The 15157-nt window shown below is 44.1% G+C and overlaps 3 protein-coding genes across 10 annotated transcripts in view; 2 read left to right on the top strand and 1 right to left on the bottom strand.

The window, feature by feature from the left end:
- hcfc2 (host cell factor C2) overlaps positions 1 to 5380 on the top strand; it is a 6152-nt gene extending 772 nt beyond the window's left edge. Inside the window, exons 2-17 of the mRNA XM_068586549.1 lie at positions 124 to 272; positions 366 to 526; positions 847 to 1049; positions 1188 to 1272; positions 1383 to 1486; positions 1679 to 1909; positions 2064 to 2249; positions 2455 to 2519; positions 2797 to 2893; positions 3169 to 3225; positions 3311 to 3366; positions 3672 to 3809; positions 3926 to 4111; positions 4206 to 4494; positions 4592 to 4661; positions 4766 to 5380. Of these exons, the coding sequence (XP_068442650.1) occupies positions 124 to 272; positions 366 to 526; positions 847 to 1049; positions 1188 to 1272; positions 1383 to 1486; positions 1679 to 1909; positions 2064 to 2249; positions 2455 to 2519; positions 2797 to 2893; positions 3169 to 3225; positions 3311 to 3366; positions 3672 to 3809; positions 3926 to 4111; positions 4206 to 4494; positions 4592 to 4661; positions 4766 to 4775 (2087 nt within the window). The 3' untranslated portion in view covers positions 4776 to 5380. The remainder of the gene's footprint in view (positions 1 to 123; positions 273 to 365; positions 527 to 846; positions 1050 to 1187; positions 1273 to 1382; positions 1487 to 1678; positions 1910 to 2063; positions 2250 to 2454; positions 2520 to 2796; positions 2894 to 3168; positions 3226 to 3310; positions 3367 to 3671; positions 3810 to 3925; positions 4112 to 4205; positions 4495 to 4591; positions 4662 to 4765) is intronic.
- Positions 5381 to 6433: 1053 nt separating this feature from the next.
- The window catches only part of cep83 (centrosomal protein 83), an 11398-nt gene continuing 2674 nt past the window's right edge, over positions 6434 to 15157 (top strand). For 4 of the 8 annotated variants that reach the window (XR_011078036.1, XR_011078035.1, XR_011078034.1 and 1 more), the window contains exons 1-16: positions 6435 to 6559; positions 7574 to 7871; positions 8326 to 8476; positions 8626 to 8718; positions 9177 to 9308; positions 9416 to 9667; positions 9794 to 9925; positions 10342 to 10456; positions 11412 to 11556; positions 11711 to 11860; positions 12109 to 12184; positions 12267 to 12424; positions 12551 to 12680; positions 12916 to 13019; positions 13168 to 13351; positions 13731 to 13886. Coding sequence is in view for 2 of the 8 variants with exons in the window: in XM_068586560.1 (XP_068442661.1) it covers positions 7630 to 7871; positions 8326 to 8476; positions 8626 to 8718; positions 9177 to 9308; positions 9416 to 9667; positions 9794 to 9925; positions 10342 to 10456; positions 11412 to 11556; positions 11711 to 11860; positions 12109 to 12184; positions 12267 to 12424; positions 12551 to 12680; positions 12916 to 13019; positions 13168 to 13351; positions 13731 to 13862 (2196 nt within the window). In the remaining 6 variants the exon portion in view is untranslated. Of the gene's footprint in view, positions 6560 to 7083; positions 7201 to 7573; positions 7872 to 8325; positions 8477 to 8625; positions 8719 to 9176; positions 9309 to 9415; positions 9668 to 9793; positions 9926 to 10341; positions 10457 to 11411; positions 11557 to 11710; positions 11861 to 12108; positions 12185 to 12266; positions 12425 to 12550; positions 12681 to 12915; positions 13020 to 13167; positions 13352 to 13730; positions 13926 to 15157 lie in introns of those variants that run through there. The other 4 variants (XR_011078039.1, XM_068586561.1, XR_011078037.1 and 1 more) reach the window with 4 other exon arrangements.
- Positions 13846 to 15157, bottom strand: part of plxnc1 (plexin C1) — a 23057-nt gene continuing 21745 nt past the window's right edge. Inside the window, exon 33 of the mRNA XM_068586562.1 lies at positions 13846 to 14905. Within this exon, the coding sequence (XP_068442663.1) occupies positions 14801 to 14905 (105 nt within the window). The 3' untranslated portion in view covers positions 13846 to 14800. The remainder of the gene's footprint in view (positions 14906 to 15157) is intronic.

The raw sequence follows: 15157 nt of genomic DNA, 5'->3' as shown, positions 1-15157 counted from the left end.
CTCCTCATGTTAGGTTGTGTTGCTACTATATAAATAGCTTTGTTTGTAAGGAGTATTGTGTTTGATTTTTTTTTATTTTTTTTAATGTGTCTAATGCAATGGCTGACATCTGCTCATTTTCAGTCTCAAAGCAGTGGTTTCTGCCTGCGGTGAGGGGGGACATCCCACCCGGCTGTGCTGCCCATGGCTTCGTCTGTGAAGGCACCCGTATACTGGTCTTTGGGGGTATGGTCGAGTATGGGAAATACAGCAACAGCCTCTATGAACTTCAGGTAATGCCGTCACAGTTCTTCAGTTGTAATTCCAACCAAGTTGCTGTCGTGAAGAACATTTTCAAATCTTGACTTTGGCTACGTGTGGCTCAGGCTAGCCGCTGGGTGTGGAAGAAGCTGAAGCCCAGAGCACCAAGGAATGGCCTGCCTCCCTGCCCTCGGATTGGACACAGCTTCACTCTTGTGGGTAACAAGTGTTATCTGTTTGGCGGGCTGGCAAATGATAGTGAAGACCCCAACGGCAATTTAACAAGGTACTGTGTAAATGCACACAAATGCAGAATGATGAATAATTTTTATTTAATTTTTTTTACAATTTCTGCTTGCAAAATGACTCGCTTGATTGATTTATCACAATGGTTGCAGGTTATTTTCCTTTGGAATAATTCATATTTTCAGCTTATAACTTTTGAATTGAGGTTGAATCCAGAATGTGCTTTGACTGACTTGTTCATGTGCAAATCCACAATTTACAACCTTACAGCTAACCAGCGTAAAGACTATATTCAGTTTTGATATTTATGCAACCATCTACGTAGAGGTTGAATGAGTTTGACCTTTTTTTCCCTCCTAGATACATGTCTGATTTCTACGAGCTGGAGCTGCAGTCGTTATCAGGGACAAGAGGCTGGAGCATCCCAGAGACAAAGGGGGGTGGTCCCTCAGCTCGGGAGTCCCACACGTGTGTTGCTTACACTGGCCTCGGCTCCCCGAAGCTCTACATCTTTGGAGGAATGCAAGGATGCCGGTTAGACGACCTCTGGAAGCTCGACCTCGGTAGGTCGTCCCTTGCGTCGTTTAGTTGCTACTGTACCTTGAATTAAAAACAAAACCGTGGTAGGCTAGGCTTTTTTGCATGTGTGCTACGAAACGATTTCTGTAACATTTGTCTCATTGTCCTTTTCCTTTCTTTAGATACAATGGTTTGGTCGATGACTGAAACCAGGGGCCCCACGCCATTTCCCAGAAGCCTTCATTCTGCCACAGTTATTGGAAACAAGTAATATCCGCCATCATCGGTGTCATATCTTTGAAAAAGCACATGTCTAGTTTGTATGTGACACCTGATCTGGCTAACCTCAACAACACACCGTGTCCTTTTGTCCGCAGGATGTATGTTTTTGGTGGCTGGATTGCTGCACCAGAGGCAGACAAACACAATGCTTTACAAACTGATTCAGTCTGCAGTGACTCTTTAAGCATACTAAGCTTAGGTCAGTACATTTCCCTATAAATATATCCCACGCTGAAGAGTTTTGATGTAGATTTCCTTGTGGAAAATCTTTATGGTTTAACCACTTGCTAAGGGGCTACTGCTAGGTTGCATGTTGTCTCTTCAACTCAGGGGGGGGTTTCCGCATCATTCAGAGGCCAGCAAGTTCACGTTCATCCTGCTTTCCTGTCAGACACCTTGTGCTGGCAGACCCTGTGCCCAGAATCTCAAGGCTATAGTGAGTCCCAGCTGCAGAGCCACGGCCCCCAGAGTGACGATCATTACGCCTGTCGGCCCAAAGCCAGGGCCGGCCACTGTGCTGTTGCTGTCGGGTCCAGGCTTTACATCTGGAGCGGCCGAGATGGATTTCGTAGGAGCTGGAACTACCAGGTCTGCTGCAGGGACCTCTGGTTCCTGGAGACGGGTGAGGACAGAGCTAGCTGCTAAGAGAGGCTTCAAGTGATTGATCACTGAACTCTTTATTTATTTTGTTTGCTGTACTTTCTGAAGCAAATTGTGTCAGTGTTTAGAAAAAAAAGAAGGTTCAGTTCCTCAATATATTCTATTTTTGTCGTCAGACCGACCAGCCGCCCCAGAGGCAGTGTTACTCATCAAATCCACAGTCAGCATGCTTCATGTGGCGTGGCGCCCCCTGGTGGCAGCAAACTACTACATCCTTCAGATCCAGCCTGTGCCTCGACCAGCCAATCCAACCAATCCAACTGGAACAGAAGGATTGGACACAAAGACTACAGACTCTGCCGGTAAGGAGAGTGCATATATTCAGCTTTCTCCTCAGTGAGGCTCAGGACATGGCAAAAAAATATATGGAGTTAGATTAAAAAGAAAATAAACAATTTTACTGCCTGTAAAATATATGAACAAAAAGGAAAGAATCCTGTTTATCTGGGTGACATTTTATAAGATTTGTGGCACTATAGTGAAGTTTTGCCCTCTGTCTTTTTTCAGGTGTCCAGTCTCTTCAGCCTCAAACTGGAATAACCACTAATAACGAAGAGAAGGAATCGGCTCAGGTAGATGTGACTTAACGTCTTAAATCTGTAAACAAAGATTTAGGTTATTACGTGGACCTACTAGCTCATATCAAACATATGATACTATATGATATTTATATTAAATATAATACAAGTTCTTAGATTACAATGGGTCTACATGTTGTGTAGCCAGATTAACTTCCTAGATTTTCACCCTGCTGTCAAAACTTCAATAGTTCTTGAACCAGGAAAAAGGCAGAAAAAATATGTTTAGCAAAAGTTTGGTAATTTAATGAATTTTCTCCCTGAATTTCAGGATGCTTCAGCACACCAGGGAACTGTGGGAGAATCAGCCAACAGCTCAGCAGAGACCAACGCAAAAGGGACAGAGGACCCTGACGCACAACGCTGCGGTGCGTCTTGATGTCAACCGAATAAATACTGGTTCATTTCTGTGCTTCCACAAATGTAATGGTCGGACAATGAAAGATGCAGTACACGCGTTTAAATGAATACTGCTGCATCAATAAATGTTTTTACCCGTCATAGAGACCGTTCCCCATCCCCCACACAATGTTTTGAACCAGCCTCCTTAAATACGATTCGTCTTCTCACTCCAGCTTGAGCGGTACTGCAGTTTTTGCAACTTTGATCCACTGACCTTTCACCCTCTCTGTGTCGATGGTAGATGCTGGACAGGAGACCTCATCCACAGAGGTCAGCAGCTCCGATCAACACCAGCCAGGTAATGATGATGCTCACATAACAGCGATACATCAGACCGCATCCCTCTGAGGTGAAATTTACTGTGGCCTTTCCTTTGCGTTCAGAGTCCCGGCCTGTTACTGCCGACAAGACAACAGACTTCGACGCCCATGCACACGAGGTCAGATCAAAGCTGGGCCATGTGGAGTTTTAAATAATAGCTCTATATTTGTTGTGATATCTTCTATCTATAGTCTAGCAAACCAACAGTCATTATAAAGTCAATCACAAAACATCACATTCACGATGATAATGTCAGAATTTATCACTCTGGATGATTGAGTTTTTATTTTTTACTACATCCCATGTGGAACAAGTCACAATAAATTGGGTGTATTCAGTACATCCCCCACCCCTTGATGGTGATTATTCTCTCTTGGCATGGTCTAAATTAAGACTAGACGCGCTCTCCTCCCGGTCCAGCAGAATCCAGACGAAGCTGTGTGGTTTGATGTCGGTGTGTTCAAAACGCTCTTCTCTGAGGTCACTCACTACTTCCTACCTGCTGACGGTGACCAGGCGACTGCTGCCAGCAGCAGCAGCCGGCTGTCAAGCACTAAAGAGGTAAAAAGAAATGACCTCCTGTACGGTGATGCATGGTGGGTTTTGATTGGGTCTCTATGAAGATGTCAGTCATCCCTTTCTTCTCAGCCACACATCCTCATCTGCCCTTCCTCCAGAGAAAGCTTCCAGGGCCTCAGGACTACCAGGGCAGAGCGAAGCAGGAGCTGGCTACTGGTCAGAACTACAGGTTCAGAGTGGCGGGCATCAACTCCTTCGGCCAGGGAGACTTCAGCGCCGTTGGAGAGTTCAAGACCTGCCAACCCGGGTTCCCTGGAGCGCCCTCGGCTGTCAAAATTACCAAGGTGACGAATCAAAAAGACAGACTGAAAAGCTGTTGATGCGATAAGGAGAAGTCACTGTCTTCCTCCCATTTCCCCTAATAACCCTCCCGCACAGGCCAATGATTCTGTCCACATCACGTGGGAGGCTCCCTCCTCTCCATCAGGCCGGATCTTGGAGTATTCCATGTACATGGCTGTAAGGAAGAGCCGGTCCACCAGCGCAGGTCAGATGGCCTTCATCAGGATCTACCGCGGCAACAAGACGTCCTGCTCGGTCAGCACCGTCCAGCTGGAAACCGCCCAGATCGACTGCTCCGCCTCCAACCGGCCCGCCGTGGTCTTCCGCATCGCTGCCAAGAACGAGCAGGGCTACGGCCCGGCGACGCAGATCCGCTGGATTCAAGGTGGAGGAGCTTCAGGGTTTCTGCTCATTTTTTCACTTTTTTTTTTTTTGTGGTTTGGTTCCCAACTTGACTCGCCCTCTCGTTTCTGTCTTTCTAGATTTTAGTAAATTGCGAGCGTCCACATCCAAAGCCGACGGCAATGAGGCCGACCAGGATGCTGCTGACAGGTAACCACGGCGACTCATGAGTTCTATTCATTTTGACTTTCTAGATTGCATTTTTTTTTCTTCATTGAATTGTTTCTCGCTTTCTCTTTCTTCTTGTCTTGCAGCTCCAATTGAAAATGTTTGTGTCTATGACACTGTGTTTTGGAAAGACCACATGTTCACTCAGGAAGTTGGCCACTAATGTTGTGTATTTCCCGAGAGTTTTGTTAATTTATTTCTTTTATGCATTACCTTTGTAAATAGATTTTCATAGTTCATCATGTGACTATTTTAAATGATTGCTTTTTTAAGTAATACGTCACTACGAGAAGGAATTACTGCATCAGCCACAGATTTTTTTATAAAGTATGTTGTGGTTTAGAATGAAACGCAGATGTTTAAATGTTTTCAGGACTAGGAAATCGGAAAGATTTATTTTAACGTGGACTATTTTTACAATTGAATTGACACGGTGAGGTTTTGAAATACCAGTTATGTGTACAATGGCATGTTATTGTTGTTTCACGTTGAGATAATTACCATTGTTCAGGTATGGGTTAAGATCTTTGTTAATTAGTTTTGTTAATCTACATGTTACTACACACTTTCACAATGTATTTTGTTGCTGCATCACATGCATTTGTCTATGATTTTTATAGCATTTCTTTTATTATCATTGACGTCAAATTATTCTCATCACATTTTTACAAGTTTAAAAAATCTGTCCTAAATAAAGAAAAGGTTGCTGAATGAAACCAAAGAGCAGAGAACTTTTTACCCTTCTAAAAATGAAAGTAGTAAACATGTTCAAGGAAAAAGTCTACTGGTTTGACCAGCTCACCATTTAGAAGTACTATCATCATCATCATCATCATCATCATCATCATCATCATCATCATCATCATCATCATTTTCATCATCCCTATCACACTTCATATCTGGATTATTCAGGCATTTTAACTGGTGTAGGGAAGAAACATGTGGACAGAGGCCCAGACTTTGAGCTCGCTGTCGTGAAGTCTGTGAGGGTTTAGTTCTGTCACATCGTTGAGCGCTCAAGGGCTCTCTGGCAGACATTTTGTGCCCTTTCTGTAAATTAGCATTGGATGTTGACTTTGCCTAGGGCGAATTATACTCTTGCAACTAGGAATGTTAAACATGCAGTTACCAATGGAAGAATGGAGACATTAAAAAAAGGTAAACAAAATGGGCATTCAGTCAGACTAAATTACATTTACACAACAACATTAAGGAAGATGGAACATAAAAATGCACGAAAGCAGAGCAGAAACGTATATATTTTTTTTTACAGATTTATTCCTCAAACTTGTTTAGTTATTGAAGCAGTTTTGACAAAATATAATTATTTTTTACTTGTCATGAGGAAAGATGTTCAACTAAGTTATTTTTAAAAAGTACAAAAACCCACAATTGTACAAAGTTTTTATGTAGTCATGGTTTTTATTCTATTTTTGAGTCTTTGTCTGCAAGAGTAACATTAACTCGTGCAGGCCACATAATATAACCATTGGGTACAAATATGGTTAAGTAAATATGGACTCTTATATATTCGCATCAATATAGGTGATGTATTAGTTATGTTCCCTCTTTCTTAAATAGTTTTTTGGTTGAATGTCTGGAACGAGCTCAGTGGTTAATACACGTTTAATATGTTTACATGTGTTCATAATAATACGTCGGTTGACGTGAATTTTAAAACTTCTAGTTGTATTCACAAATTGGCTCAAGACTACAAAACGTCATGACGTGATACAAATAGGCGCTTGAGGGCGTTCGTAATGCACTCTGGGAAAATATTCCCATGATCCCCCAGTTTGTAGTCTAAAGATTAGCAACCTAGCTCTGGCTAGCAAAGCAAACGGACAAAGCAGGAAAAGAAGCTCTAAGTTCAACGAAAGGTAAGTGACTGTCGATAATAAACTGCTAAAGTCTTAACATTAAATGGCGGTGCCGTAATTCATTATTTGAAAGCCAAATATGCGCTGGATTGTACACAAACCTGGTACGTTAGCCAAGTTTCCGAGCTAAAGTTCCTAGTTCCGGTTTAGTTTAAAGCTAAATTAGGGGTTTTGTTAGCGTTTCCATTGAGAACAATGGTCTGAATCCTGGTGACAGTTTAACTGTAGTTTCCTGTTTAAAGAGCATAGTTGTGTCTTTGAAGGGGAACTGATTGAAAGATGTGTGTCCGATAACAGACGCACTCCGCTCTCTAGCTTTAGCGTATCGTCGCAAACAGCGCCAGATTTAAAAACAACTCTATGCTTACTCAAACGTACAAATACAACTCAAACGTCAGTTTGCGTTTTTAGTCTTCAACTATGATCAAGTCCACTTTTTTGATGCGTATGTCTGTGAGTTAATGTAGAGTGACGTTAACGTTGCAAACGGATGTCAACAAACAAGAAGTTCACGTTAAATCAACGTTGAATAATGTTTGTCCGACTTACCAACCTCGCTACCTGACTTTTTTTAAATTATTTTTTTAATCTTTGGTCTGCTAATGAAACTACAGATTATGGTGCAACGATATCATTTGAAGGTAATTGTTCATTTATTCTCAGTGACATTGGTCTAACTTCCACCTCCAGAGACGGATTGGCTGCTTGATGAGTGGTCAAAGTGTTTTAGTCGCAATCACAGACTGCGTATGCGCAGCTGGTAACGGCTCACTAATCACTTGAGATTGATTCAGAGCCTTGACTGCTAAGAGGTTGTGATTTAACAAGTAGCTCTGGGACTCCTCTCAAAGCCACCATGGTAACTAACTGACAACAAAAACCAGGAATGAATTTGGCCCTTTAGGAGCACCTCGCCACACTTGGAGAGTGCACACAGTTTTTTGTCTCTATCAAAAACAGAGCTGACTATTCCTCATTTAAAATTATAATAATACAGACAAAGCATTTTCTTAGATTTTTTTCAGCCAGCTTTTCTCTGCTAGTCTCCGGCTCTTTGCTGCAGAGGTGAGATGGCCTCGTCCGCCCTCGGCCAGTCGACAACCATCCTCTCAAACCTGGAGCCTGGGCTGGGTCCGTCTGCAGCCATGCTGGGGCCGTCTGCAGCCATGCTGGGGTCTTCTGCAGCCATGCTGGGGTCTTCTGCTGGGCTGGAAGGAGCAGAGATGGAGCTGCAGAGGATGCTCATCGATGAGAGGATGAAGTGTGAAAACCACAGGACCAACTACCAAACACTAAAGGCTGAACATGCCAGGTACATTTATTTTGAGATCAACTTTTCTCATCCTTTGGCAGTCTGTTTTTAGTCTCAGATAGATAGATTGATAGATACATACGTTATATGGTTGCTGGAGTCGAGAAAACAGTGAGAAGAAACCAAAATGTGTTAATAAGTGCACTAAATGTATTTTGTACCATGTACGCTTTCCCATGTCGTGATATCTGTTGCTTCTCTTCTGTGCTCACTCTCAGCCCTGGTATGAGGGATGGGATGATATACGATTCTTATTGGCATTAGGCAAGACATTTTTTTTTCATGTAAGTAAAAACATGTGAAGTGAAGCTATTTCAGCATGTTTTAGTGCAATTGTTTTAGAGTTGTATGCACATTTTGATGATTATTGGGGATAATATCGTGATTTAGCGGGAGAAAAAAAATCGGGCCGTGATTAGCTTGACACTTTTTCTGCTCGGTTTCCTTCTTGCAGCTTGGAGGATGAGTTCACGCAGGCGCAGGGTGACCTGAAGCGCCTGCTGAGCGACAGACAGACACAGCAGGAGAAGCTGCAGCTGCTGCTGGCGGAGCTCCGAGGAGAACTGCTAGACAAAACCAGGGAGCTGGAAGAGCTGCGAATGCAGGTAAACAAAGCCGGAGCCTTGTGGGAATGATGCAATCTTCTGCTCTTTGGTTGTCACCAAACGTCCTTTGGCATGTGGGGTTACGTTCACAGAGCAAAACAATTTTTCCACTGACTTTCTTGAAACGTGTGTTTGTGTGTGTGGACCAGGTGATGACCCCTCAGAGGCTGGAGCTGCTCAGAGCTCAGGTGCAACACGAGATGGAGGCTCCAGTCAGAGAGAGGTTCAATAAACTGGAAGAGGTCAGTGTGTTTGTGTTTGGTAGCTCAGTGATGTCGGACATACGTGCTATACATTTTCTATGCATTACCAGTAACTTTGCATTAACATTACCCATGAGGGAGGCAGAGCACTGGTGTCATTGATAGTTATTAGTCTGTGTGCTCATGCTTATTGAGGTTATTATTAACAATTGCTAGTTTTTGTGGCATGCGTTTTAACAGGTATCACCCGAAAGGTGATGGTGAGTGGGTTGGATTCAAGAGGCTATCGTTGGCGCCTGAGGATCAGAACGTGACTCACATTTATAGATTGCTGTCATGATTTAAAGATGATTTCAACAAATATAACAATGCTTCTGAAAAAGATTACAAATCCCATCTTTAAACTGAGAGCCTTCTGACAATCATTTCTAAGTAGCCGCTTTCAAGCTAATTTCCATTTTGTCTGCTTGATTGCTTCTGGTGCTTCTTTGTTTCAGGAGACGGAGAGGTACCGGTCTGAGTACAACAAGCTGCGATATGAGCTCACCTTCATCAAGTCCCAGTTCGACCACCAGAGAGAAGAACACGCTCACATGTTGGAGGAGAGGAGGATCCGCTATGAAGCAGAGGTACGTTTGTTGTCCGGTCGGTCAACATTTGGATAGTTTGTGCGTTCTTTGTCTTGTGACAGAAGTAGACACGCAGTAAAATAAAATGCCCCTTCTGCTGTCGTCAGATCTCTCGTCTGGAGACGGACAGAGAGCAGCTGGTGGCTCAGTACCAGGGCTCAGACCCACTGCGTGATGGGAAACGAGTGGAGGGCCTGCTGAGGGAGAAAGCTCAGCTCCACCTGAGGCTGAAGGGCCTGGAGGCAGAGGTGGCCGAGCTTCGCGCCCAGAGAGACAACTCGGGCCAGCAGGCCGAGAACGTGCAACGCGTCCAGACCCGACAGCTGACTGAGTCTCAGGCTGCGATGAAGTCGCTGGAGGTGAGGCGCCTTTTATCATTAAGTTTATTCCTGCGTTGTTTGGGATGAGCACTTTTCACCTTGATTGCTTGATGGTGTTGCTGTACATGACTGATTGTTGGATCTGATTTGTTGTTGTTGTGACAGGCGGAGCGTCAGTCGTTGCGTCTACTGCTGGAGCGAATGGAGAGCGAGCTTCATCTGACACACGAGCAGAACAGCCAGCTTACCGGACGACTAAACAAAGCTGAGCGAGAGGTCAACTCTCTCACCTGTCAGGTACGCAGGTTTCTGTTCACCTTTGACCCCGTGCTGGCTGTCGACAGGGCCATTAGTGTTCCATGCTTTTGGGTCGGCGTCCATAGTTCTGCTCATGCTTGGCTCACGGTGGACATTTTCACTTGGTCGCAATCTGCAACCTCACCACTAGATGGGGCCAAGTTCCTACACTGGACCTTTCACTGTTCTTGTCAACATGAATCCTAGTGGTGTAACACACAATGTAATGCTCCAATGCGCAACTGAAAGCGTTAAAAGGTCCCTGATAGATCGTTGTTGTGAGATCTTTCGCATCCCATAATGAATTCCAATCTGTGGTCATGAATTGTGCTTAAAGTTGACCTAGTTTAACTTCAAATACTCAAGTGTTTTATCAGCAAAACAAATGATCCAATTTGTCTTTGTGTGGTTCTCAGATTGACAGCCTGAAGCATTCACATAAACTGGAGGGGGCCAGCGTCAAACTGGAGTGTGCTCGCTCTAAAGGGGAGCTGGAGAGGGAGAGAGACGCACTGCAGGCGCAGATAGATGGTAAGGAACACACACACACACACACACACACACACACGACTATAACATCTGGAAAATGCAAGCGTGTCCCTTTCAAAGCAGTAGGTTTACCAAAGAAGAACAATATGAACTAATATGAGTAAAGGAGTGTGTGTGTGCGTGCATGTGTTTGCAGTAAAAAGTGGACCACGCTCCACAAAAGGAACTCATTATCGAGGGTAGAAGATATAGAGTCCACCGGTATGAATTTTAACCAGTAGCGCCAAAAGACGTATTTATCAGTCGACTGCCATAGAAACGGGCCGACTAGTTTCATATTTCAGATACTTTGCAGGTCACATTTATTCACGTTGCACACAATAGCTTCAGTACACAGTGGCACAGACAGCGTGTCAGTATGTGAAGACGACCTCAAGTTGAAATAAGTCCTAGAGAAACAACCTTAAAAACATCTGGAAGAATAACTTAATCAGACAGTCTGTACTCGCCTATATAGTCAATAAATCCAGAAGGGGAAACCCTCAGTAGCCCAAAGTATTAGACCGGGCTCCAGTAACAATGAGTACCAAGCAAAGGTAAATTATAACTGTCATGTGTTAAAATGTAATCCTTTAAAATTCAGTTTTTGGCGAGAACCTTGAATAAATACAGTAGTTTGAATGTGAAATAGAAATTGGAGAAATATGACCAGTTTATCCTCATAACACAATCTCTAAGAAGCTTTTAATGCATCATTAAAACCACTAATAGCAAGGGATTTTATCAGAGCAAATGTTTAAATAAATATACATTTCCTATTTAAATTCCATGCTTTCGGCAAATAGGAAAGTAAAATGATTTTACTTAGAATTAAGGTCAAACTAATATACAGCGCTATGTAGCGTTAGCGTCCATGCTTCAAAATCACACCAGCCATATGTCGCATTTGTCTCTGACAGAATAATTTAATAATCTCATGCGACCTCGTGTGTCTCAGGTCTGCAGGCGGACGTGGAGCTGTTGAAGTCTGCGGTGGAGCGACACAAGGAAGTCCTCGTGGAGAAAGAGAGGGAGTTGGTGAGGAAAGTGCAGTCTGCCCGCGAGGAGGAGTTCCGCAAAATGGCAACTTTGCACGAGGAAAAGTGAGAATCACCGTTGTTTTATTCCAGTTACTGATGCGAGTCACCTGGTTGCACGTCTTGCTTTGCAGACATGCCCGTTGTTCAATTCTAAACGCCTCATTGGTCTTTTCTCCTCCTCTTGTTTCTGGTCTTTTGTATTGTTCTCTGTCGTTAGGTTGGAGGTGGAGAACCGCCTTGCTTCTCTGGAACAGCAGAGGGCGCTGCAGGATGCTGCAGATCACGTCCAGAAGGAGGAATGGGAGGACCATCTTCGCATTGCCCAACAAGGAGAGGAGTCGGCCCGCAAAGAACTGCAGAACCTGAGGTCAGCTTTCTGCTGAATGTTGATGGTTACAACAGCGAGACAGCTCCCTCGTCAAGCTGCTCGTTCTTCATGTAATATCTGTTGTTCATGTGGAGCCACAGTTTATTCTCAGAATGTGTAACTGGAGTTTTTACATTATACAAAAGAGTGAAATGATCCAATTTAAAATAGCTTTGTCTTTGTCATTCATTTAATCTGTTTTTAAGGAAATCTAGTTCCCTCATTAATTTAACTGTTTTGTGTCGCAGAAGCAAAGTACAGCAGCAAAGCTCACATCTTGAGGAGGCTGAGAGACAGAAAGCAGAGATGGCGGACCTGCAGCAGGTACTTCATAGTGTAGTTTATCCTGGAGCCTGCCAGGCCAGGAGAGTAGGCTGACATAAACCCGTTGTGTTTGACCCGACAGCAGAACCAGGAGCTGGGTGTCCAGCTGGGGATGCTGTCTCACTCTGAAAGTGACTTGACGGAGAAAAACCAGCGACTGAGAGAAACTCTGGACAGAATCAGAGAGGATCTCCGGTCGGCCCGAACCCAGGCTGAGAGGAGCCAACACGAGGCAGAGAGGTACCGTACTGCTCAGCCTCCTGCATTACGTCTGTTAGATAATTACAGCCATCAAATCATGCATCTTTGAGATATGGCTCCATGAACCACCGTCTTCCTTCCCCCTGTGTGTTGTTCCTTCTCCAGGCTGGTGGAGGAACACCGGGTTGAGTGGTTGGAGGAGAAACACAAGCTGCAGGAGCGAGATGCTGAGCTGCAGCAGAAATACTCTCGGAACAAAGAGAAACTGCAGAGGGCGGCAGCGGCCCAGAAGAAGGTACTGCTGCTCCTGACAATGTACCAAGTACTAAGAGGTTTCTTCATTCTACACGTTGTCTTATCTGTTTTCAGAACAGGGTCAGTGCAATCTACATCCTATCTGTTTTCTGTAAAGGACTCTCAGCGAGTACTAATGTGTTTGTGTGCCTTTGCTTTTACCCCTTTAGTAACTTTGAGAAGGTCTCAGGAGTTCTTCTTGGAATATGCAGATAATGTGTGTGTGTTTTGCACAGAGGAAAACGCTGACTGAGAACAAAGAGAAGAGACTCCAGGATAAGATTCAGTTGCAGGAAGCCAAGATAGAAGAGCTGGAACTGGAAGCTGCTGCAGCAAAGAAGTAAACCTGCTAGAAACAGTTTTGCTACTTTTGTCAACTTTGGATTATATACCTTGAAAATGAAGCTATGTCCTTTTTTAACAATGCCTACAAGTAACGTGTAAATGAACATTCGGACACTCAAATTAAAACCTCGCCCTCTGTCTAGATGCTCGTCGTTCTCAGGGGAGCAGGCTCAGCTGAACAGACGATTGAAGGAGCTGCAGCGACGACACAACGAGTTTCGGCGTCTCCTGGGCGGTCAGAGTGCCTACGGCGCTGGCCCCGCCTTCCTGACCTCGCCCACCCCCTTCCTTCTCCTCGGGTCCGAGGGGCCGTTAGCCAACATACCGGTAAGCCTTGCTTTTTTTGCATCAGCGTGTAGATGGAGACCAAAAAAAAACCTGCCAACGGAAGCAGCTGTGTTTATGTACAGCATGCAGGACGGAGTTACAAATTAATTCAAATTCTAAAAACAAACCCACATAACAGGCGTTAGCGACCACACATCATGAAACCTCCAGTCTGTAGCAGTAGAGCTGCTTCACCACCGTGAACACACAGGAAGAGGGTGTGTGTCAAGGGTCTGGACACAGCCTGCAGAAATGTGGCCGTGCTAAAAGTAGCTTGTTCTCATCCTTCTAAGCTCGAGTGAAACCAGAGTCAAATTCCATGCATGTGTAAACTTACATGGCCATTAAAGCTGATACTGACTCTCTCGCCGTGCTGCAGGAGGAGCAGCATCAGAAGGAGCTCTCACTGCTCCGTCGGAGGCTGGAGGACCTGGAAAGCACCCAGCAGCAGCAGCTGGAGGAGCTGGGATCTCTGGCGCAGAGGGACCCCAGTACCCAGCCTGACCTCTGACCTCTGCACTAATTGACATTAAAAGTGAGATGAAGCATTTCTCATTTCACAGTTTGTGCTTCCTGAGCTTGTCCATATAGTTTTTAAATAAGTCACTTTGACCTCTTGCTTTGTAATGTTCAGCATTGAGATGAGCAACATGTTGTATAGTTACTGTGCATGAAGTAATCTAACGTCTCCTATAAATTGGCTGTGGTTTCAGAGCAGCTTGTTGCTTGACAATTCATAAACATGCAGTTATTTATGATCATTCTAATTTACCTGGGAGGGGTTTCTGTAGTTTGACAAGTTGTATTGTATGTATTCTTTTGCTTTACCTGACTTTAACAAAATGAGACTTCAAAGCAGTCATGTGACGCACAGCGTCCCTTTAATATACAACTGTGCAACCTCGATGCGTTTAAAGAACTGAGACTTCCTTCAGTGGCACGCTGAATAGAGAAATAAGAGCGTTCATCTAAAAATGGAAGCTTTAGAATAGCATGTACAAATCTAATGTTGCACCGCTTTTTTAACCGTCCATAACATCTCAGGGTTTAATTTTTGTAATGCAATGTATTGTTTACTTTGTATACACTTTGTGCCCACACAGTGGCTTCAGAGTTGATAAAAGACAAAAGCTGTGACTTGTACTTGAACAGTCTGTTGTCATTTTAAGTGTCCCTTTCTTTTCCTGATGTCTGGTTGTGTGTTGTATTTTGAATCACATGACCGGTCAACAGTTGTCTTACGTACAGTTACACAGCGTCCTGGAAAGAAGGAACTTTTTACTGGAAGCAGACGTTGTTGAAGTTTTGTGCATCACTTCAGCACCTTTTAAAGTAGACGCACAACTCCAGCTGACATGTTGGCAGAAACTCAACTTTGTCGCAGGAGATGATTCAACAAGTCTTCCTGGTGCTTTCACCATGGTCTTCGTAACAGTAAAGGATGGCAGCTCAGTTCCAGGAGCAGCTTTTTAGTCCATCAAATGAGTTTTTAACATGATGTAGTCGCTCCGTCAGCTCAGTAGGAGCTCCGCTTTGGTCCAACTTGTCTTTGATCTTCAGAAAAGACATAACGCACCGTAAGTGTCGTCAAAATGTCAGAGAGCTAATTTCCAAACACCTTTACATGCAATGTAAATTCATAAAGAAATAGCAGGACTATTTTAACTTTTGCAGAGACGCATTATTTAAAAGAAAAGCCTACCCTGCGCGAGGAAACAGGAAGCGAATGGTTAGCACAGCCGAGATAAATCGCATATCTCGGTTTCACAAGTCCCTCTTGTGGCCAGCATTACCGGTGAAATGTGG

Source organism: Clinocottus analis, unplaced genomic scaffold, assembly GCF_023055335.1.
Source record: "Clinocottus analis isolate CAN_PGR_092001 unplaced genomic scaffold, fCliAna1.0.p SCAF_20, whole genome shotgun sequence".
Taxonomy (NCBI): domain Eukaryota; kingdom Metazoa; phylum Chordata; class Actinopteri; order Perciformes; family Cottidae; genus Clinocottus; species Clinocottus analis.
This window is presented reverse-complemented; position numbering and strand designations above follow the sequence as displayed.